Here is a 23,649-nt window from a genome sequence, read left to right on the forward strand (position 1 = left end):
ATATTATGCCAACAATCTAAGTCATAAAGAAAACTGTCTGTAAAAAAGAAAAGAAAAGAAAACTATCTGTAATACTGAGAAAGAGAAATTGCACTTGTTTGTTCTCTAGGCACAATGTAATAAATCAGAACTGAATTGAGTATCTCCAACATTACCACAAATACTTGGGAATTAAAGACTTTTCTGTCTCACAGCTCATTTAGGGATAGTAAAAAACTGGAACCTGGAGATCTTGCAAGAGTAAGATAAACCTAGACCAGCAGGGCTGGAACTTTGAGAGCTAAGGAGAATTCCCAACGGTTGAGTGCGCTGGGCACAGAGGCTGGGCTGTGAGCAGCTGGGTGTCGCCCCAAACCCGCCAGACAGAACAGGAAGAGAAGGAAGAGCGGTGGAGGGCACCCCCACAGCCAGGCGCAGTTCACCTGTCAGTGGGCGGTGGGGAATGGGCTGGGCAGGCTCTGGGCATCTGCTGCCACCAGGCCTCTCTGTGTGGTCAGTGGCGAACAGCGGAGAAGTTGCTCACGCACGGTGCAGCCTGCATGGTCGGGAGAACTGGAGGTCCCTTTGGCTGCCAAGGGGGAGGACAGGTGTGCAGGGTCATGGCCAAGAAAGGGTACAGGGGCCCAAGCATGGGGGAGGCCTGGTTGGCTCCGAGTAGATGGAGCTAAGGTCACTTCCCCTGAGAATGTTCAGGCCAGCAGTTTGGACGTGAAGGCCCGAGGCAGGACGAAACCTGCAGGCCCCGGGTGGCCAGGAGGTCATCACAGCCCGGGGGCTTTCAGATCCTTGGACTGCAATGTTCTAGAATGCCGCCAGGTGGCGCTAGAATACCGCAAACGTCAATCTCCGTCCTGGAACTCCATCTGGGTGTCTGTTGCTTCCTTCTGTCTCTGCTTTCCGTGGAGAAAAATACAATAGAACTCTGTAAGTTGACCACCCGAGGGACTGCAACAAACTGGTCTATATGGGCATGGTCAACATAGGGAGTCAGGCCTACTACACTGATAGTACATGTGGTGCCTGTCAGGTCTCTGAAAGTTAGGTCCCCTCAAGCAGGTGGTCACTGTAGTGAGGTGGTCAACTACGAGGTTCTACTAGGTATTATATAGTACTTATTAACAAAGTCCCAGTCGTCACTTTTAAAACTGTATGTGAAGCTGTAATTCCAGTGACTCGGAAGGCCAAGGTGGGAGGATTGCTTGAGCCTATGAGTTCAAGAGCAGCCTGAGCAACACAGGGAGACCCTGTCTATTTAAAAAAAAAAAAAAAAAAATAGCATATGACATTTATGGAGTAAAGTGAATTTGTACCTGGGATAGTTTGCCTGCAGTGACCTGACGGACCCTCTTCTGGGACAGCTCTATATGCTGGTACTCTGGGCACCTCTCCTTGTACCTCTGTGCTTCTGAAAAATCTTGTGTAAACCAAATCGTTTTAAAGAGTTTGGGGCAGTCAATGTTTAGAGCACAATGTAAATAATTCTAAAGGTGACTCTGCCCTGTTATTTGATCCCTTCGTTTCTTTGGCCAATTGACTTGGCAGGACAGAGGTTCTTCTGTGCCAATTCCCAGACTGAATACCTTGGACTTGAAGAGAAGGCTTTGTGTGGGTGTCCAGTGCCCACCCCAGGTTCAATTCCCTCTGGAGCATTGCACTGGATCTGGTTAGGTGAAGCCCAACCCACCCTGTGCCAAGGGACAGGCCAACCCTGGGCTAGCCTGAGAGCTTCTGTGGGGTGGGCTGCGGTGCCTGGAGGCTTGGGTCCAGGGAGGGAGATTTAGGCCTTCGGAGCAGCCTCCAGGGATCTGAACCCAAAGAGAACCAAGTCTAGCAAGGGTTTGGAAGTGCCTTGGATCCTCCAAGAGATGGGTTAAATCAAGTGGACCCACTCCCAACACCACCTCACCTCAGTCTCTCACCTAGGGTCAAACTCTGGCCACAGAAATTTCTCCCTGAACTAGGAGTTCCCCTGATCGATGTTTCAGAGCAGAGGTGTCCAACCTGCACCCCCACCCCCACCCCACCAAGACTGCATGTGGATTTTTTTGAGGCCTGTTTTTCTTATTTGTGGTATCAGATATCTGGAAAAATATGCACTGACTTTTTCTTTTGCTCATCAGCCCTCATTAGTGCTTATGTATTTAATGTGTAGCCCAAGGCAACTCTTACTTTTCCAGTTTGCAGAAGAAGGTAAAGTAAAAAGGTTGAACACCCCTGGTTTAGAGCTCCCAAATCACTGTTCACTCCTCTGATCAGTGTTCTTTGTGTCTACCCAGGAGTGAGGGGCAATATATACATGTTACTCTAGATGGGAAATTAAATTTCAGGATTTCAGTTTCCTAATGCCAACCATTACCCTTTTCTCTTCCTTTTGTAAATCTAAGATTCTTCAAAGGGTATTAGCTTAATGTGTCTGCTTTGTGTCTATTGCCAAATCCCACAAAAGCATGTTATAATTTTTTGTGGGTTTGGAACAAGAAAAAGCCACATGGAAAAAACATGTCTTCTTTTTTTTGGCCAGGGCTGGGTCTGAACCTGCCACCTCCGGCATCTGGGGCTGGCGCCCTATCCCTTTGAGCCACAGGCGCCGCCCAGGAAAACAACATTTCTGTGTATGTTGAGGGCACTGTTATTGCTTAATGTACTCTGATTCATTTGATTACTTTCTTTCATGGTTTAGTACAGAAAACAAATGATCTTTCTTTTTTTTTGTAGAGACAGAGTCTCACTGTACCGCCCTTGGGTAGAGTGCCGTGGCGTCACACGGCTCACAGCAACCTCTAACTCTTGGGCTTACGCGGTTCTCTTGCCTCAGCCTCCCGAGCAGCTGGGACTACACGCGCGCGCCACCAAATGATCTTTCTTGAAAAATTGCTAAGTCATCTTTGTCAGATAAGGAGAGGGATATAACCCACCAGGTTTCCCTTTTTGCCTTGGCTTCCAGGAAGCTTGGAGCTAATTGTAATGATCAGTCTTATAATTACATCAGTCTGGATGATGTCCCTTCTAACATTATTCTTTTTTTTTTTTTTTTTTTTGTAGAGACAGAGTCTCACTTTATGGCCCTCGGTAGAGTGCCGTGGCCTCACACAGCTCACAGCAACCTCCAGCTCTTGGGCTTAAGTGATTCTCTTGCTTCAGCCTCCGAAGTAGCTGGGACTACAGGCGCCCGCCACAATGCCCGGCTATTTTTTGGTTGCAGTTTGGCCGGGGCCGGGTTTGAACCCGCCACCCTTGGTATATGGGGCCGGCGCCCTACCGACTGAGCCACAGGCGCCGCCCCTCTAACATTATTCTTTACATTTTCTTTTTCTTTTTTTGGGGGGGGAGGCGGAGTTTCACTTTGTCACCCTCGGAAGAATGCTGTTGTGTTATAGTTCACAGCAACCTCAAACTCTTGGGCTCATGTGATCCTCTTGCCTCAGCCTCCTGAGTAGCTTGGGACTACAGGCCCCCACCACCATGCCCAGGTATTTTTAGAGATGGTGTCTTGCTCTTGCTCAGACTGGTCTTGAACTCCTGAGTTCAGGTGATCTACCTGCCTCAGGCTCTCAGACTGCTAGGATTACAGGTGGGAGGAACCTGGCCTCTGCTCCCATTCCTTTTTGAAAGCAGGCAGATCTGCTTTGGGGACTTATCCAGCGAAAAGTTATAAATAAAAATGATCCCTTGGGGCGGCACCTGTGGTTCAGTGGGTGGGGCGCCGGCCCCATATACCGAGGGTGGCAGGTTCAAACCCGGCCCTGGCCAAACTGCAACAAAGAAATAGCCGGGCATTGTGGCGGGCGCCTGTAGTCCCAGCTTCTTGGGAGGCTGAGGCAAGAGAATCGCCTGAGCCCAGGAGTTGGAGGTTGCTGTGAGCAGTGTGATCCCACGGCACTCTACCGAGGGTGATAAAGTAAGACTCTGTCTCTACAAAAAAAAAAAAAAAAAATCCCCAAAGAAGATCAATTTATGCCATGCCCAGATTTTTAAAATCTGAATATGGTATGAATTGATTCAAAGACATATGCAGAGGGTGACAGTGAATCCTTGAGAAACGGTGCGAGACAGCCTATGTACCTTACCCCCAGCTCAACCCTGGGCTGTTGTGTCTCCTGAGGGCAGGAGAGAATGTCAGCGTTCACCTAGGAGTATTGTTTTTATTTGATTTATGAGGTGATACCCTTAAGGATAGGCCGGAACAACTTTGTTGTCACATAGATAACCTCTGGCTATAGAAACACCCAGATCTGGGTTCTTGTGTGGCTTCTTCTGACTTGACAAAGTAGCTGAATCTCTACAGGCCTAAAATACTCCCCTTGTCCATAAGGAGGGGAATGGTGGCCAGGAAAGTGACATGGAATGAGATATTTATCCAACTCTAAGGAGGGGTGGTTTTTACATTTAAAAACCAGAGTAGATGTCAGGGCGTGGTGACTCTCACCTGTAATCCTAGCACTCTGGGAGGCCTAGGTTGCTGGATTGCTTGAGCTCAGGAGTTTGAGGCCAGCCTGAACAAGAATAAGACCCCATCTCTACTAAAAAGAGAAAAACTGCCAGGCGTTGTGGTGGGCACCTATAGGTCCCAGCTACTTGGGAGACTCAGACAAGATCACTTGAGCCCAACAGTTCGAGGTTGCTGTGAGCTATGAGTGAGACTCTGTCTCAAAAAAAAAAAAAAGAAAAGAAAAAATCAGAGAACTGGGCAGTGCCTATGGCTCAAGGAGTAGGGCACCCACCCCATAGACCAGAGGTGGTGGTTTCAAACCTGACCCGGCCAAAAACTGCAACAACAACAACAAAAATCAGAGAAGTGCAGAATTAGCCGACAGTGCAGCTTATTTATTTGATCAAATAAATAAGCAAAACAGTGTTTTTTTGTTTTGTTTTGGTTTTTTTGTTTTGTTTTTTTGAGATAGTTTCACTATGTCACCCTCGGTAGAGTGCTATGGCATCACAGCTCACAGCAACCTCAAACTCTTGGGCTCAAGTGATTCTCTTGCCTCAGCCTCCCAAGTAGCTGGGACTACAGGCGCCCGCCACAACACCCGACTATTTTTTGGTTGTCATTCTTGTTTGGCAGGCCTGGGCTGGGTTCAAACCTGCCAGCTCCGGTGTATGTGGCTGGCACCCTAGCCACTTGAGCTAGGGGCGCCGAGCCAGCAAAACGGTGTATTATAATAAATACCCAGTGCTGCTAGCGACGTGAGGAAGCAGACTTTCTCAAAAGTGCTCACAAGGGCTTGGTGCCTGTATAGTGGTTACGGCATCAGACACATACACCAAGGGTGGTGGGTTCAAATTAGCCCAGGCTAGCTAAACAACAATGACAACTGCAACAAAAAATAGCCGGGTGTTGTGACAGGCGCCTGTAGTCCCAGCTACTTGGGAGGCGGAGGCAAGAGAATCGCTTAAGCCCAAGAGTGTGAGGTTGCTGTGAGCTGTGACGCCATGGCACTCTACCGAAGACAACATAAAGACTCTGTCTCAAAAAAAAAAAAAAATGTGCTTACAGGGAAAACTAATCCCACTTTTTAGATAGCCATTTGGAGAGTTTTATACTGAGAGTTTTTAAAATATTTATAACTTTGTCCCAGAAATTCTATTCCAAGACTCTATACTATGAAAATCCATTATATGGAAAAATTTCTTTTCTTTTTTTTTTTTGAGACAGAGCCTCAAGCTATTGCCCTGGGTAGACTGCTGTGGCATCATAGCTTACAGCAACCTCAAACTCCTGGGCTCAAGCGAGTCTCCTGTCTCTGCCTCCCAAGTAGCTGGGACTACAGGCGCCCGCCAGAACGCCCAGCTATTTTTTGGTTGCAGCAGTACAAATTGTTATTTGGCGGGCCTGGGCTGGATTCGAACCCGCCAGCTCAGGTGTATGTGGCTGGCGCCTTAGCCACTTGAGCCACAGGCGTCGAGCCAGGAAAAATTTCTTTGCAGAAGGATGTTCTTGGAAGGCTGTTTGTGTTATTTAAAATGGAATCAGTACAAATGTTTGATAGCAGAGGGAAAAGTATTTACAAAATGGAACAAGATACATTATTTAAAATAATTCTCTGATGACTGTAGACCATAGAGGATGCTCAGAATTATATTACTTAATTATATTACTCAGAATTATGCTTTATATTACTTGATAAAGCAGGATACAAAACTACATGCATGCAATAATCCTGTCATTTCTAGGTATGTAGTGGTAGTTACATATAAACAAGGCTTCAAGGAGATACAGCAGAATACCGTGGTGGTTGTATTAGGGTCATAGTAAAACTGTTTTGTTTTTGCTTTTTTTCACCTTTATTTTTAAAAATCATAATGCTATATTTTCTAATTAAAAAATATGTAGTTTTTTTTTAGCCAGGTGTTGTGGCGGGCGCCTGTAGTCCCAGCTGCTCGGGAGGCTGAGGCAGGAGAATCGCCTAAGCCCAGGAGTTGGAGGTTGCTGTGAGCTGTGCGACGCCACGGCACTCTACCGAGGGCAATAAAGTGAGACTCTGTCTCTACAAAAAAAATAAAAAGAAAAAATATGTGGGTTTTTTTTTTTTTTAAAAGGAACCCAGGGTGGCGCCTGTGGCTCAAGGAGTAGGGCGCCGGCCCCATATACCAAAGGTGGTGGGTTCAAACCTGGCCTCAGCTAAAAAATAATAATAATAAGGGAACCCAAAAGAAAATGGAGGAGTAAGTTAGATATGTGATTCCCAGGTCCTAAGATTCAGACTAGTAGCCAGGATGGGGAGGAAGCTGGGCCTGAGCCACAACCGGTGTTAACGAAGCTTCCAGAGCTACCACCACCCACCAGCCCTCCCCATTCTCAAAGGCAGCAACTGAGGTCCTGGTGCCATTTTCAAAATTTCAGAAGCCTCATTGGCACTGCCATGCTGCTGTAAATAATGCCTCACCCTGTTTCCAAGCACAGAGTTCCTAAGGGGAGAAACACCGGGGAGGAGGATGTCCTCCCTGAGCAGGAATGCCTCTCCTCGGAACCATGCTTGCCTGTCCTGTTGTAGCTTTTAGGCACATTGGGTGAAAATCATTCCCCAGCCAAACACTGCTATTCCCGCCCTTTCTCCCTGGTGCCTGGAGAAAGAAGAACCTCCCAGAGACGCAGTCATCTGGGACCCCTCCAGGTCACACCCATGCACGGGAAAGCCAAGCCAAGCTCAAAGTCCTCTGTGTCCAGAGTGGGATCATAGGTAGAAGAGGACTTCCCCTCAGGGGAGAGGCCATCTGCCCCCTTCCGCAAGACAGGGGCCTCATCTTAGCGCTCTGGGAGGCCAAGGCGGGTGGATTGCCTGAGGTCAGGAGTTTGAGACCAGCCTGAGCAAGAGTGAGACCTCGTCTGTAAAACTAGCCAGGCGTTGTGTGGTCCCAGCTACTTGAGAGGCTGAGGCAAGAGAATCACTTCAGCCCAAGAATTCGAGGTTGCTGTGAGCTATGATACCAAAGCACTCTACTGAGGGTGACATAGTGAGACTCTGTCTCAGAAAAAAGGGCTTCACAGGGCTCAGTCAGTGTTCGTCTCCATAAGGCTTCAGGGACCCTCAAACCTGGCTGTGCATCAGAACCACCAGGAAACATGTCAAAAGTGTCCAGACTTAAGCCAGACTCCTCAAGCTTCCAGTTGTAGGTCCTGGGTGGGGTCTAGGTTTTTCTAATCTGCAGGTGATTCTGATGCCTCACAGGCTTGAGAACAGCTGTGTGAAGTTCTCTGGGTGTTCTGTTTGGGTAGGGTGTGAGTGGAGATATTGGAACTTTTTATTTCCTCATTTATTAATGTGAGTGAGCAGTTTTCACCTCAAAGCAGCCAGGTGAACACTCAACTCCGGCTTCCAGGCCTCAGAGGTGCTCTCTGAGGGACCCCGTGGTGCAATCCTGCTCTGTCACCCCAGCTCACCTCAAATCACTCAAGATTCTGGGCCACCTTCCAGGCCACTCTCTCATCTGTCCCTCCAGCTCCCCTGGGGTGTGACTTGGCCTCTGGGTGGGCACTGCCCAACTGAGGCCCCTCCTCCCTACCCTAATGTCACGAGACTGGAGGTGTCAGTACTCAGCGGGAGCATCCGGGTGTGGTGTGTCACTCATCCTTTTTTCTGGCTATCAAAGGTGCAGATAATTAATAAGAAGCTGGATCTTAGCAACGTCCAGTCCAAGTGTGGCTCAAAGGATAATATCAAACACGTCCCAGGAGGCGGCAGTGTGAGTACCTTCACACGTTCCCTGCACCGTGCTGTGGTTTGATTTTTTTAACAACTGGCATGAGTACATATACTTGTGAGACATTGCACAGAATAAATCCTTCTCAGGCTCAGGATCGACCCGTGTCCCCTGGCAAATGTAGCCAAGGCTCAAACCCCACACTGCCTTGCCCCCAGAACCTTCCTGCCCCATGTTCAGGAGGGCTGTCCCCAGCCTGCACAGGTCACGTAGGTAGAATGGGGAACGGGCTGGACCCTCCCTCAAGCCCCTGTGTGCCCAGGGCTTAATACACACCATGGTCTCCCTCACGCTCAGCCCTGCTCCAGAAGCCCCACAGCCACTAGAATTTGGACTGAAGGTGGTGGCATCCTGAGACTGGGCTGTCACCTCCTCCCCTGTCACCCAGGCAGGTTCCCTTTGAGTGGTCCACAGTGGACAGTGGCCTGTTAGTTCTGATGAGTGGACACGAAGGTCTTACTGTCCTGCCCAAGGCCTCGAGTCCACCCTGTGCTCAGTTGTGTCTCCTCCATGTCAAAGGGAAGAGCTGATTCTGAAGGCTCTCAGCTCATGTTTAAAACTGGCCCCATCTGGCAGCTCCTGTGGCTCAAGGAATAGGGCGCTGGCCCCATATACCGGAGGTGATGGGTTCAAACCTAGCCCTGGCCACAAAAAAAACTGGCCCCATCCTCTGGCAGAGGCTCCGAAGCAAAGAGCCAAACAAAGTGTGACGGGTTACTCTGTCTGCAGTCGAGGTTTGACAGAGAAATACAGCTTCTGGCCCTGTTAAATTTGGCTTCCTGGGGGTGGCCTGCATCCTCAGGGGACTGTCCCTGTGAGATTTGGGGCTTGGATCCTCACTTCCCACCTACCCACTCGATGGACTTTAGGGGCACCCTCATCCTCCCAGCTGGTCCCCATCCACTCAGAGGCTCAGGCTCACTCCTCTGTCTCTGACAGCCCCGTGACTCCCCAGCTCTCTTGGTCAGCCCCCGGCCATAGGCAAACTTTCAACACCCCAGGGAGCTGCAGATCCCTGAGGTCCACCCGGGGTCCTTGGTTTCTGAATGCAGGTGCCTGGCCCGCTGGCGGTGCCTGCGACTGCTGCGGCCCCAGGCACTCTCTCTGCATCCAGCCAGAGGGTTTATTTTTGCAATGTGCTGCTGCCTCCTGCCCGAGCCCTGGGTCCCGGCTTTTGCCTCTGAGCCTGCTGCAGCCCGGGGAATGGAGTGCTTGCCCTGCGGCTGCTGCATGGAGCTTTAATAATGCTTCTTTGCCAGTGTCCGCTGAGTGTCTCCTCTGTCCCCAACACCTTGCTCCCCTGTCCCCATGTGTCTCCCAAGAGAGCAGCAGTGTGTGTCCCCCAGCTCACCCAGCCTCTGTGCTTCCTGTGCGGGTTGCCGTTTTCCACCATTTCAGTTTTGACTTCTGGTTCGCTGGCTTCCTCACCAATGTCAGTGCGGCCAGAGGAAGAAAGCCTTGGGCTTTCTGGTTTAACTCCTGTCTGGGGGCTGGCTGGAGGTTGTGCCTCTGAGGCTGTGGAGTCTGGTTCCAGGGGCCACAGATGGCACGTGCAAGAGAGCCAAGTGGCCCTATCCATTTGGCAAAGGAGTAGCCAATGCCCAGAGAGCTGCAGTCTCCAGAACACTTAGGGAGTTCTTCAGAGCCTCCGTTATGTCCTGCACTGTGCTGGCCTGTGGGCCTGTGGGCCCGTGACCTGCTGGAGATGTCCCAGGAAGGGGTATGGGCAGGGCTCCGTCCTCTACTAGAGGCCACTGTTTGTTGGCAGTGGGAGCTTTCCAGGGAAGCCTTTCTCCTCCCTAGTGAATGGTTGTGGGGGTCACCTGCACATTCTCCTATTTGATGTAGGGGAGCGCTGGATCTGACCCTATGCCTCCTGGCTGAGCTCAGGCTCCTCTTCAGGGCTGCTGGCCCCCTCCTGTCTTCTGAACCACCTGGCTCCCACATTTATCCGTTTCTTCCCCACCAGCCCCACCTTGGCCTTCTTTATCAGTGACCTCACCCAGGCCAGAGGGAAGAGGTGGTGATGCCTCTGTCCCACTGGCACTTCCTGCTTCCTCCCAGCCCAGCTCAGCCCAGCCCTTGCCCTCCTGCAGGCACAGGTCATCATATCCCATGGGCCAACCCAGCTGTCAACTCTCCATCAATGAGCTAACACCAAGGTGACTTTAAAATAATTAGGAATTTTTCCAGTTCAGACCTAAGCAGAAGACCTTCTTTTTATCTGTGGTCTTGATAAACCCCTCCTGAGACTCGAGGCCATCTCTTGGACGACTCCAGGGCAGGGAGCCGACTGGCCTCCACCCATGAGGTCCCTGCAGAGGCCTCATGGTGACCTAGGCCCCTTACAGCCATGGCTTTGTGGAGACTTGCCTTGAGGAGACCTAGCTGCCTCTGTGGTGTCCCCACAGGGTGCACCCTTGGAACACGCAGCTCAGGAGCCATCACTCCTAGGGCCGCTGAGCCCTAGAACCCACCGGTCTCCCTGCGTGTGTCGCGTCGGCCCGAGCTGCTGAGACACTGTTGGTGTCTGCTGTGCTGTCCGCCCAGCCTGGGTGGTGCTTTGCTCCTTGGGTAAAGACTGAAATGTCCAGGATGCCATGTGCACAGGTGCCAGCTGCACAGGTGCTAGCAGTCACTGAACTGCTCTGGGTCCTGCCTGGTGACCTGCCATTGCTCTGGTGGGGGTGCAGGGATGTGTGAAAGCTTCTCCTGTTCCAAAGCCCCCTGTCAATCCTCACACATCCCTCTCCTCCCTGGAAGACACAACTCTTGCCTTTCCACAGAGATTTTTCAAATGCTGCGTACGGTAATCACATTGACCGCTTCTTCCTGTGTGTCTGAATGTGATCTGTCAGTTTCACGCCAGGAAAGGGAATGACTTCTTTATACTTAAGTGTTTGCTAAACAAATGGCTTGGGCCCTGCACAATGACAAAGTGTCCCTGTTCTCTCCTGAAAGGGTTTTGTTCTGCAGGGATTGAAGACACTCCAATCCCACAGTTATTTTGTGAAGACCCAGCTCCCTTGGGACAGGGTTGGCAGAATTTCAGGACCACATTTTTCCACCCTGACGAGGGTGTGTTTCTCATGGCAGACAGGAACCACTGTCCAAGCGGGGCCTGGGCTTACACAGCTGTTTTTCATTGTGTTACACCCACAATAAAATAATCCCATTTTATTTTCTTTGTCTCTCCCTCTACCTCTCTCTCCTATCTTCTTTCACCTCCAGGTGCAAATAGTCTACAAACCAGTTGACCTGAGCAAGGTGACTTCCAAGTGTGGCTCATTAGGCAACATCCACCATAAACCAGGTAGTCCATGTGGAAGGGAAGGGATGGGACAGAAAGGTGCTGGGGGGAGGGTGGCAGAGGACAGGACTGTCCAGGCAGTGCCTGTTGAGGTGGCCGGGAGGGGACCATCAAGGACTGGGTTGAGTATGGAACTTGCTGGGGCCTGGGGTGGGGAGTGTGGCCACCTTGGCTCCCTCCTGAGCAGGGCCATGCTGGCCAAGGTGAGATGAGAGAGGCCTCGTTCCAACCCTAACTCATGGCTCTCCAAGTGGGCCCCGAAGGCCTGCTATGTGGGTGTCCTGGCTTGGTCCCCAGCCACTGTAAGGGACACTTCCTCAGCTATCTTAACTACAGCCTGGAGCCCCTGGGCCACTGCTGTCCTCTGCTGTGACTGTGTCTATACAGAAAATAATGTTCCTGGGGCACCCCCACCTCGCATCTGTGCTGTCCAGTATGGGAGCCACGAGTCATACGTGCCCATTGAGCACTTGAATTGTGGCTAATGCAGCTGAGGAACTTAACCAGTTTTATCTAGTTAAAATTAACGTACCACACGTGGCTCTTAGCTACCATATTGGACAGCACAGGTGTCAATTCTGACTCCCACCCAGAAGTTCAGAGCAGGGACATCTGTGTTAGGCCCTGTTTAGCACCAAGCCCTTGGCCATCAGAAGCTCAGTCTACATTGTTTCATTTTCTGACTCTACTGAACCCCATCTCTCCCAGAGAAAACTATTCCACAACTGGTGCGGCCAACCCAGCCCACCGTGAGACCCTTTCTTCATCCTTCCCAAGAAAGAACATGGCCATCTCTTCCTCCCAATGGGCTCCCACACTTAGGCATAGCATCACGGGCCATGGAGGGAGAAAGGGTCAGGGGCTTTCCTTTTGAGTGTGCATTTTGCATTGTTTAATTCTGAGGTCTCATGGGGTTGTGATCTATAAGTTATTGATATCAAAAGACTCCACTTGGAAAACAACCAGTTGAGAATGTAGAATAATTTCTCCCAGACTGAACTGCCATTTATCTTCAAAATATCTCAAGAGGGAGAGTTTTCAGAATAGATACATTGATGCCCACCTTCATTAGGGAGACCAAGCAAACTTGTTCTCACGCCCTTTGCAAGGACTTAATTGTTTTTTGCAGTTTTTTTTTTTTTTTTTTTTTGGCTGGGGCCGGGCTTGAACCCATCACCCCCAGTATATGGGGCTGGTGCCCTACTCCATGAGCCACAGGCACAGCCCCACAAGATCCGCATCACATTGTAAATGAAGGAGAGTCTCACTTGCTCCTAAAGGTTCGTCCCTACTTGGAATCACTGGTTCAAGCCCTCATGCAAACATAAAGGTTCTGTTACTGTCCTCCTCTCCAGAACAGTGGCACCTGCCCTCATTTTCCCTGACTCACAGAAGCCCACTTTGCTCTGTAGACATCATATGCTGAGTCCGCTAAATCACAGAGGAACGTGGCAAGATGCTCTTGTGTGTTGTGTTCTAGGAGGTGGCCAGGTGGAAGTCAAATCTGAGAAGCTGGACTTCAAGGATAGAGTCCAGTCGAAGATTGGGTCCCTGGATAATATCACCCACGTCCCTGGTGGAGGGAATAAAAAGGTGAACGGGGCAGAGCCGGGAGGAGGCTGCATGTGGATACAGATGTCAATCAAGTCATTTGGACAAAGGCTGGCACGGTTTTCCAAAGGAGGAAAGGAAGGATCCTGCATTGACTGGCTTGATGTGGTTCTCAGCACACTCAGGACAGTCTGGACCTTAACTGCCTGTCATCATCGCCTGGGAGCTTTAGTGGCGTTGATGCCTGGGCCCCAGCCAGGAGAGGCTGACCACCTGTCTCAGGTGCTGCTAAGTATCTGGCATTAAGGCTCCCAGGGGATTCTTCAGTGCAGTCAAAAGTGAAAACCAACCACCGTCCCAGGCCTTATGGTTTGTAAACAATACAGGGAAGTAGCATCCCCAGATTCAGCCCCCATGAAGCAAGAACAAGTCAAGGGCACATAACCCAACTTTCTAAATGGGTTACAAGGCAGTCCGAGGAAAACAGTGATGTTGGAATCCAGATTTCAGCAAAGCCTCTGCCTGCCTGGCAAGAAGTCCACTTGGAGGCTGCTAGGCCTCCATGTTCCAGTGGTTTCTAGAGTCTCCAGAACTTGGCTGTAGGTGTCTGTCTGATGTGACGATAAGGGGTACAAGGGTGTGGGTGGCCCTGAGCGAGCTGCCTCTGGGCCCAGCACAGGATGCAGGCTTACAGCTGGCTTTTTCTCTTCTGCATAAGCACCCCAAGCACCCTGTGGGGTTTCCCACCCACACCCACCCTGAAGTTCTGGGAGTGGCTCACTATCCAGCCCTTAGTGCCTCCCTGCAGCTGACTGGGGAATGTTAAGAGGGAGAAGGGTTGTCCCAAATAGGTGTAGAATCTGAGACCAAATCCAGTGTGAGAAAGTATGCTGCCTGAGGTGGCCCAGCTGGGTGGAAGCTGTAGTCAGCCCGTCTTGCCACCACACCACGCTGGGTGGCAGCCAGGAGCCCTCTGCCCTGGCCTGTGCCCATGTCTCCCTGCTTGTCCTCCTCCAGCAGCCCCCTCCCTGCCTCTGGCTCTGATTCTAGACAGCACATCCTGTCCAGCAGGGTAGTTTCGTGGAGAAGCATCTGTTGCTGTGGCCTCAAAGCAGACACTGCAGATTGAACCTCAGACAGACCTCATATCCAAGGCCGAGGGGAGAAGGGGCTGGCCCTGAGGTGATGACCTTACATTCTCTGGCTCCCCATGGTGCCTCTTCTGGATTCCTGGACCCCAAAGTGGACCTAAAGTTTGTCATGCTTCTGCAGACACAAGGTGCAGGAATACCTCTCAGTGCCAGGGTCACGATCAAAAGTGAGGAAAACAAAGGGAGACCAGGAGGTTGCCTGCTTCAAAGTCATGGGGCAGGGCCCAGTTCTTTGGGAAAGTAGAGAAGGTTCTCTGCAAAAGCCCGGGTTTCTCTGCTGTTTCCACCTCCTACTTCACCCTTAAAGGTTAAGGTAGGGCCTCCCAGCCTTGGGGACTGACTCCACCCCTGTGGAGTCTGATTAAGTCTGGATAAGGCCTGGGTGTTGGTGAGTCCCTGGATGAAGAAAGGCCTCAGCCATTTCTGGAAGCTTCTCTGTTCTGGGAAAAGCTCTGAGCTTAATTCTGCTTGGAAGTATGACTTGGGCAAAATCTGTAAGCCCTCCTTACCTTGGTTTCTCCTTCAGCAAAATTGGGTGAAAGTACTTTAGCTACACCCCAGGGTGCTTGTTACACCCAAAAGAAACTGTTCTAGAAGCTTCCTGGTATGTTGTAGTCCTCTAAGAATATGAGTCAGAATCAAATCTAAGTGTAAAGCTTCTTGGTTCCTTCTGTTGCTTCTAACTCATCTCTGTGATGGCTTAGACTCACTTCTGGTCCTAGAAGATCCTTCTCAGATTTAGTCCCCTATATTTCTAATGTGATGTCCCGGCTACTTGGTAGGCTGAGGTTGGGAGGGTCATCGAGCCCAGGAGTTCAAAATCAACCTGGGTAATAACTCATCTGAAAATGAATGAATGAGGCTTGGTGCCTGTGGCTCAAGTGGCTAAGGCGCCAGCCACATACACCAGAGCTGGCAGGTTCGAATCCAGCCCAGGCCTGCCAAACAACGACAACTACAACCAAAAAGTAACCGGGTGTTGTGGCAGGCGCCTGTAGTCCCAGCTACTTGGGAGGCGGAGGCAGGAGAATTGATTGAGCCCAGGAGTTGGAGGTTGCTGTGAGCTGTGATGCCATGGCACTCTACCCAGGGTGACAGCTTGAGGCTCTGTCTCAAAAAAAGAAAAAAATAATAAAATAAATGAATGAATGAACGGACGAATCATGTTTTCCAGCACACCTGCCAGTGCTGCCCACAATTGCTGCCACCTCCAAATTCTTTATTAATTCTGAGCAAAGGGAGGAATGTGTGTGGCTTGCAGCTGGGCACCAGTGGGGCCATCCCTTCATCTTCTCCTGCGTCTCCTTCAATACTTTGATTTGCAGGCTCAGCACCTATAGCACAGTGGTTACAATGCCAGCCACATACACCAAGGCAGGCGGGTTCGAATCTGGCCAAAGTCAGCTAAACAACAATGACAACTGCAACAAAAGGCGTTCTGGTGGGCGCCTGTAGTTGCAGCTATTTGGGAGGCTGAGGCAAGAGAATCTCTAAAGCCCAAGAGTTTGAGGTTGCTGTGAGCTGTGACACCACAGCACTCTACCCAGGGTGACATAATGAGACTCTGTCTCAAAAAAAAAAAAAAACAAAAAACAGCTTAAATATCTGTCACAGGGGAGTAGATAAACTTGGTATAGCTGCTATATGGAAATAGGGAGCACTGAGGAAGCTCCCTACATACTGATATCAGAAAGTATAATTAAGTTTGGAAACCAGGGTGCCAAGCTCGTGAATATCGTCACCACATGCATTAAAATATCCGCGGACGTCTTCTCACGCGTACGTGTGGAACGTCTCAGGCTGTTGGCAGGGCTTGCCCCCTTTCTCCGTCATCTCCATCTCACCCTCCCCTGCTCTCCTCCTTGCAGATCGAAACCCACAAGCTGACCTTCCGTGAGAACGCCAAAGCCAAGACAGACCACGGGGCGGAAATTGTGTACAAGTCGCCCGTGGTGTCTGGGGACACGTCTCCACGGCACCTCAGCAACGTCTCCTCCACTGGCAGCATCAACATGGTAGACTCACCCCAGCTCGCCACACTAGCCGATGAAGTGTCCGCCTCCCTGGCCAAACAGGGTTTGTGATCAGGCCCCCGGGGCGGTCAATAATCGTGGAGAGAAGAGAGTGAGAGTGTGTGGAAAAAAAAAGAATAATGATCTGGCCCTTCGCCCTCTGCCCCCCAGCTGCTCCTCACAGATGGGTTAATCGGTTCATCACCTAACCTGCTTTTGTCGCTCGGCTTTGGCTCGGGACTTCAAAATCAGTGATGGGAATAAGAGCAAATTTCATCTTTCCAAATTGATGGGTGGGCTAATAATAAAATATTTTTCAAAAACCATTCAAACGTGGCCACACCCAACATTTCCTTGGGCAATTCCTTCTGATTCTTTTTTTTTCCCCCCTCTGAGGAAAAGAGGGAAGGAGAGGCTCTGAAAGCTGCTTTGGGGGAATTTCAAGGGACCGGGGGTGCCCACCGGCTCTGGTCCCATCTTGGGGGTGTCACAGAGGCAGCAGCGGCAGCAAAGGATTTGAAACTTGGTGTGTTAGTGGAGCCACAGGCAGATGTCAACCTTGTGTGTGTGATGGAGGTGTGGGGGGACAGTGGGAGGCTGAGGCGGGGGGTGGGCAGGGAAGAGAAAGAATGAGAGGGGAGGGAGAAAAAAGACGTGGGGGCGGTGGGATGTGAGCTACCGCCTCCTGCCCGGCGCTACTGGGAGGGCAAGGGGAAGGGCAACCGCCTCTGCCGCCAGTAGCAGCTCAGTCCCTGCAGCCTCACGCTCTTGGAGGCCGGTGGGCTAGGAACTGATGTGCCCCCCTCTGGAGGGGAGCCTGTGGAAGAAGGGGCAGTGGGCAGGAGGAGAGGGAAAGGGGGGGCACCCTGTGGGTTACTTCCTTGGAGGAAATGGACCTTGAGGTCTGAGAGCTCTGGCCTCTTCCTCCCTCCCTGCAGGGTGGGGTGTCCTTCCTGGGTAAAGGTGGGGTGTCCTGGGTTAAGGGGCTTCTCTCCACTCCATGGAAACTCCGATTTACTGAGTTCTGAAGGTTGGAACTGCAGCCACGATTTTGGCCACCTCGCGGACCTGGGACTTTAGGGCTAACCAGTTCTCTTTGTAAGGACTTGTGCCTCTTGGGAGACGTCTGCCTGTTCCCACGTCTGGCCTCGGGCATCTCTGGAGTGTGTGGGGGTCTGGGAGGTGGGTCCGGAGCCTCCCATTCCTCTGGCCACTGCAGCCACCTGTCTGCCCTGCAGTGCCATTGTCTGCTGTGAGAACAAATCACTGCCTGTACCCCTCATCACGTCACACTGTCCCAAGGTCCCAGCCTCAACATCCTCTTCTCAGCAATGGACACTGGTTGGATATGGGAGGCACCTACTCTAAACTAAGCAGTGAAGTCAAGGGAAGGCAAAGTCCAAGCACAAAGGTTGGACCTCAAGTCTCTCCCTCTAAATTCCACTCATCAAATGAGTGTGCCACTCATAATGGATTTGATGACCTTATTCAGTTCCCTGCCCCCTCCTCCCATCACACATGTGGGGCAGGCTGTTGCTTGGCAATGACCCCTAGACGTTCTTGCCTTGTTGACTTGGAGAAAGTCTTTTCCTTTCAGAAGGCCAGGTCCCTTCCTATGTTGAGCTGACAGCAGGAGTTGGGTGTCCTGGTTGCCAATGATAGCACCAGCATGGGCAGGCAAGGCCGGGGCAGAGCCACCCTCCCTCTGCTCCGTCTGTCCCCCACTTGTGCACCAGCTTGGGACTGCCAGCCTCCCAAAGAGCCCAGCTGCTGTTCACCTCCACGTGCATGTAATCAGCCCTCCACAGCCCAGAAAGGGGAACATGCCCCCTCGGAAATGGTTCTTCTCCCCCAGACCCAGCTGGAAGCAATGCTGTCTGTTCTGGAGCAGCTGAACATATACATAGATGTTGCCCTTCCCTCCCTGTCTGCACCCTGTCACATTGTAGTTGGATTTGTCTGTTTATGCTTGGATTCACCAGAGTGACTATGATAGTGAAAAGATTAAAAAAAAAAAAAAAAAAAAAAAGGACGCATGTATCTTGAAATACTTGTAAAGAGGTTTCTAACCCATATTCATGAGGGGCCTAGATATCTCTCACCTTCGTGCTGGGACTTGGCTCCAGGAGGCCAGTGTGGCTGTACTCTGCGGGGTCTTCTTATATTTTGAAAAGGTTTTCATCAGCATCTGGGACCCAGGAGACACAAGATTCTGGTATCTGAGGACCTTCAGCTGCAAAGAAGGCCTGAAGTACAGGACTAGGACAAAAGTTATAGTGTCCCCTTCCCCATTTCCCCTAAGAATTCCTTTGGCAGGGCAGAGATGTGTTTTGTGGCTGGCCTGGTTTGCAGCATGGAGATGGTCCCCTTTGGTCACAGCCCGGAGAAGTACCTCCCTCCCACCACCCCATAGCAGTCCTGAAAGAGGGTCTTATAAATGCATCACCAAAAAACGGAAGAATGTGCCCGCTGGGAGATATGCAGCCTCCAGATGTCCCTAATTCTCTAGGCATCCCATCCCCCAGGTTGGGGTCCCTTTCTAGGCTCATTCTCAGGAGGGACAGCCCTGGCTTCCTCACCAAGTGCCCTGCAGCCACAGAAGGAAAATACTAGAATGGATCGTCCATCCTGGATGGGCTCTAGGGGTCAAAGCTGCTTGACTGAGGAAGGGTGACAAGTCAGAAAACACAGTTCCCAACACCTTGCCCACAGCACTGCCAGCCCACTGACTGCATCTGCTGCCATAAGAAAAGGGAAGCCGACTTTGCAGAAAATGGCTGTTTAAAGAAACTCAGCAGCCTCAGGCCCAGTTCTGTCGCTTCTGGTTTGGGTACAGTTAAAAGCAACTTGGAGGCTGGGTGGTAGGAGCCCAGAGCCTCCTCTAGGGGTGGAGGCTTCAGTTGCAGACAGGTCTTTCTGTGCAGGGAATTACCTGGGCCCAGAACTTTCCACCATCAGGCTCCCCACTGTCCTCTGAGTCCCAGCTTCGGAAATGAAGGGTTGGGACGAAGAAAAGGGAAATGTGGTGTAGGTATTTGTTAGCTGTTAAGAGACAGGCCTGGTCCTTGCTGTCACTGATTTGGCCGCATTTCTTATTGTACCTCATTTGCTCTTCCTGCAGTCCTCAGGCCTTGCTCTTCAGCACATGGGCCTTTTAAGAACTTTGGACACTCCTCTGTGGGATGGGCTACTGGGGTCAGCCTAAAGGTCATAGCTTAAGGTGATGAGGTCAGTGCTGGCAGGTGGATTGCAAAAGGGATGGTGTGTTGTGACCTTAAATGAGGACAGCCCCCTCCCCAACATTCTTGCTGTCCCCTTATTTCTCCCATGTCTAGACCCAGTGTCCCTGGGAGGGCTAGATGGGGATATACTATGCCTGTCAAGCTCTCAGTTCACTTTATCAATAGCTCCATTTAAACTGACTTCAGCGGTGCAACTGTTTCCTGTTTGGGATTGCTTGTGTTGTGGGGAAAGAGGGAGGAACGTGTTCATACTTAACATGGGCAGAGGGAGGCCTTTGGAGTGCAGCAGTTAAACTGCCTTATAATCCTTTCTTTCGGGATTTCAACTACATTTGCAAGGAGGGAGATACCATGGGGTAAGAGGTCTTTAAGGCTTCACCTTCCACTGACAGGCTTTCCCAGCTGCAGCGCCAGCTAGTTCCCTATGGCCTACCCAGCCTGTGCAGGTAGCACAGAAATGTGGAGATCTGGTTGCCGTGGCCTGCTGCCCTCTTGTGGGGTCTCAAGCCCACAAGCATGCCTCCTAAAACCCTGGCATCCTTCTCCCTAAAGCTGTTGGCACTGCCATGTCCTCTCCCGCTGGCTCCAGACATGCTGCCTGTACTTCTAGTGGCGGCTGAGATTGTTTCCTTCACCCTCTTTATCTTTGTCTCCCAAGTTAAGCCAAGAGGTGGGGGATGAGGACACAGACTATCATCAAGTTGTTCAGTCCACACATTGATGGCTTCATCAGACTTCCCTCAGCTTTGGAAAGGGTTACCCTGGCACTGACCTAGAATCTTAACCTCCTAATGGACTTTAGCCCCTTGAATTTGCAAAGTTGAACAGGACAGTTTCTGGCACTTGGAAGTCCCATGATTTCTTTGGTAACTTTAAGGGTGGGGGGAGGGATGTGAAATCATCTTAGCTTAGCTTCCTGTTTGTGAATGTCCATATAGTGTATTGTGTGTTTTAACAAACGATTTACACTGACTGTTGCTGTAAAAGTGAATTTGAAAATAAAGTTATTACTCTGATTAAATGAGGTCTCTGCTCATGGATTTCCAGCACAAGATGATGATATAGGATGTATGATCTTCAAGTTCTTTCCCACCCTTAGAGAACAGAGCTCAAAATAGGAAATCACAATATTGTTAAAAGCTGGACATCATGATTAGCAGCTCTCTCTGGGGCCCTAAAGGTAAATGGAGTGTTCTCAGGCTGGTTCATTTTCAGCCGAGTCTCTCGTTCTGGTATTGGCAAACCATCCTGGTCCAACTCAAAGGGAGATAGTGGTGGCTGAGCACACAGTACTGCAGTCAGTTTGTGAGACTAGTGCCAGCGCACTCAAACCTGACAAGCTTGGGCATTCGGTTATAGGAGATTTTCTGTCTCTAGGAATTAGTTCAGAGGCCTGGGCTGGAGCAGATTCAGCCAATCAGCTGAATGGACAGCTTAGATTCCTGCTAGGTTTACATAGCTGTTTCCTTTGGAACCTCATTATGGATTGAGGAATATTTCTGCTAAACCAAGACAGGAATATCAGATAGCTTCTCCCTAGCAATACCACGAAGGAAAACAAAAACAAAATAGTAACCCCTCATATTGTTTCTTAATTATGTCAAGGTCATGATACTGAATCCTCAGACTGAGTTTCAAAGAAATACGCTACCTCAGCAGGCATGGCTTTTACAGCCATGATAGGTAGCCTCACTTGTCTATGAGGCAAAACGAGAAAGGAGAGAACCAGACTCACCCACTTACTCATCTAGTACAATGAAAATCAGGCACTTAGCTGCCTCAAAATAAAGATACTATAATAATCTCAACTAGCAGGCAAAAACTAATCCAGGCTCTATGCAAATTATGTATATCATCACTAACCGCCAACCCCAGAAAAGTTCATAGGCAAAAAGTAAAATTTCCTTTAAAGATCAATTTAGAATAGATATATGTATAACACATCATACAGCTGGTACCATTAGAGGAGGGACCAACAAGAGACAGTGATTCAATTACTTCCACATAACAAAAAGCAAAAGATGATCCTTGCAGACTCTCTCCTACCAGCACCCCTTAACCCTCAGTAAAAACCACCACATCCTCTCTCTGATGATCATCAGATGGCCCTGCCATGTTCCCAGAAGACTGGAGACTTTCCAGTTTCAGAGCAATTCAGAGAACCCCAAAAGCAGGCTCCAGCAGAACCAGCTCTGAAGCTGTCACTGGTAACATGTATGCCCAACACAATGAGTCAAGAAAAGCCTGGCACACAACATTCTGTAACTCTTTTTTTTTTATTATTTTTTTCAATTTTTCTTTCCTTTTTTTTAAGCACTAGTCTGTGCTTTGCGAACAGAATCAAGACATTAACAAAGATCAGCTTCTCTGAAGAAAAGCATTTCTATAGAACAAAGACAGCTACGTGTTTCGCTGCCATTACACAGCTCAAAGCAGGAAAAGAAAATATTTACAAAATACAAGTTTTTTTTCAATTTTTGTGTTTTTCTTTTTTTTTTACAATGCTAAAAGGGTTATTCAGAATTTTCAACCTTATAAATAGAAGAAGCACTTTATGCATAGGGATATGGTGCATTATTGTTTTTTAAAGAAACAATGACAAACCCTTTAACTTGCAAACAGAACCCGAAAAAAGAAAAAATCACTAATGTTGAAAATTGTGAAAAAACCCCAACCATTAAGCAGTTTGTCTACTATTTTTATACGATTACAAAATGGCCAAAAAAAAAAAAAAAAAAAAAAAGTCCTTTCCCCCCCTCCCCCTTTTTGGTGATGTGATTATACATGAGACAGGCACAAGGTTAACAAAGAAGGGTGATGGGGGAATGATGGAAACCACAGCTAGGACCAGACATGTTCCACAGGCAAGGGGAACGTGAAAAAGGAAGTCTAATTGACACTGACAGGGACCCGGATGTGAGGGAAACATGACAGAGTGAATCAGTCAGTGAAAACAAGATTTCACAGGGGAGCTGGCTGCTCACTTCCCAGATCCCCTGCTTTGCAGAGGGGTGAGAGAAGAGGTTAAGTATAGTCCTAACCCCACCTTCATAGACCAGGATAGGCAGTAACACTATTCCAAGTGGAAGGGCTGGCATCTGTGGCTGGGTGCTAGGTCTGGGTCAGGGGAACCTGAGCAGCCGCAGCCAGGTTACTGCAGTTAAGGAGTCCAGACAGATAAGACCAAATGCAGATGAAAATGAAACATGTCTCCAAGATCTAGGTGACAGGGAAAGCCATTCTGCCTGCTGAGAGCTCAATGAGAGCAGCAGGCAGTTGTGGCAAAGAGGCTCTGGTGAGGGTGCTCCAGGACAGAAAACCAACGGGGACCTAGCCAGGAGGGCCAGGGCTGAGCCAGGCCACAGATGGCAAGGGGAGAGGGTAAGAGCCCAGAGCTTGCTCTGTCCCACCCTCACCAAAGAAGGCAATGCTGAACTGGAGCTCCCTATTCTCTCTGCCCAGGCAGCTGTCCCACCCTGTCCACAGGTGTAAGGGAGGGGATGCTCATCTAACATCAGTAAGTCCAGTGATTTCAACAGTGCAGAGGAAGCGCCAGGACTAGGCCAGAAGGGTCTTATCCTGAACTTCTGTTTGCCAACTGGAGGAAGTGCTCAGGTGTGTGTGACAAGAAAACATGGAAACACAAAAAGAAAGAAAATTAAAACAAGGAAAAAAAATACCAAAGTAGGATCTAAATTCCTTAAATTCACTAAAAACTGTGAAAATTTCCAGCATATGATGTTTGAATATCAAACGCAGAGATTTCTGAAGCTTTAATGCCAATAATTAGTGAGTCTGTTTAGATTCTTGTCTCCCTTGTCACAGCGCTCATCTGTGAGTTGGGCGCTGAGCTGTGACTGTTGCCGCCAGATGCCGACTCTTAAGGGGGACAACAGGAGGTGAGGTGGGTGCCACCTCTGTCTCCCGGCCAGTCTTGCTGCCTGAGGTACGCCGAGTACAGCGGGCTGCGCGTTCCTGTGCATCCAGCTGGTCCTCACACTCTGCCTGGGGACTGTATGCCAGGGGAAAGGTCCGTCGCTCCCATGGCTGGACAGACTGTGGGCAGACAAGGTGCTCTGGTCAGGACTCAGCCCCAGCCTTCCTGCCACAAGTCCTACCTATGGACCAGAACTCATGACCAATCTATCTAGAGCTCCTGGGAAGACCCCTTATTCAATGAG

General features: G+C 50.0%; 2 protein-coding genes across 18 annotated transcripts in view; one reads left to right on the forward strand and one right to left on the reverse strand.

Annotated features, from left to right (window-relative positions):
- The window catches only part of MAPT (microtubule associated protein tau), a 114,906-nt gene extending 98,364 nt beyond the window's left edge, over nt 1-16,542 (forward strand). For 8 of the 14 annotated variants that reach the window (XM_053567806.1, XM_053567811.1, XM_053567814.1 and 5 more), the window contains 4 exons: nt 8,092-8,184; nt 11,434-11,515; nt 12,993-13,105; nt 16,083-16,542. In XM_053567806.1, coding sequence (XP_053423781.1) covers nt 8,092-8,184; nt 11,434-11,515; nt 12,993-13,105; nt 16,083-16,298 — 504 coding nt within the window. In that variant the 3' untranslated portion in view covers nt 16,299-16,542. The remainder of the gene's footprint in view (nt 1-8,091; nt 8,185-11,433; nt 11,516-12,992; nt 13,106-16,082) is intronic. The other 6 variants (XM_053567809.1, XM_053567812.1, XM_053567816.1 and 3 more) reach the window with 1 other exon arrangement.
- A 5,183-nt stretch (nt 16,543-21,725) lies between these two features.
- Nucleotides 21,726-23,649, reverse strand: part of KANSL1 (KAT8 regulatory NSL complex subunit 1) — a 212,374-nt gene continuing 210,450 nt past the window's right edge. For all 4 annotated transcript variants that reach the window (XM_053567824.1, XM_053567822.1, XM_053567823.1 and 1 more), the window contains one exon: nt 21,726-23,524. In XM_053567824.1, coding sequence (XP_053423799.1) covers nt 23,297-23,524 — 228 coding nt within the window. In that variant the 3' untranslated portion in view covers nt 21,726-23,296. The remainder of the gene's footprint in view (nt 23,525-23,649) is intronic.

This window comes from Nycticebus coucang, chromosome 18, assembly GCF_027406575.1.
Source record: "Nycticebus coucang isolate mNycCou1 chromosome 18, mNycCou1.pri, whole genome shotgun sequence".
In the NCBI taxonomy this organism is placed as follows: domain Eukaryota; kingdom Metazoa; phylum Chordata; class Mammalia; order Primates; family Lorisidae; genus Nycticebus; species Nycticebus coucang.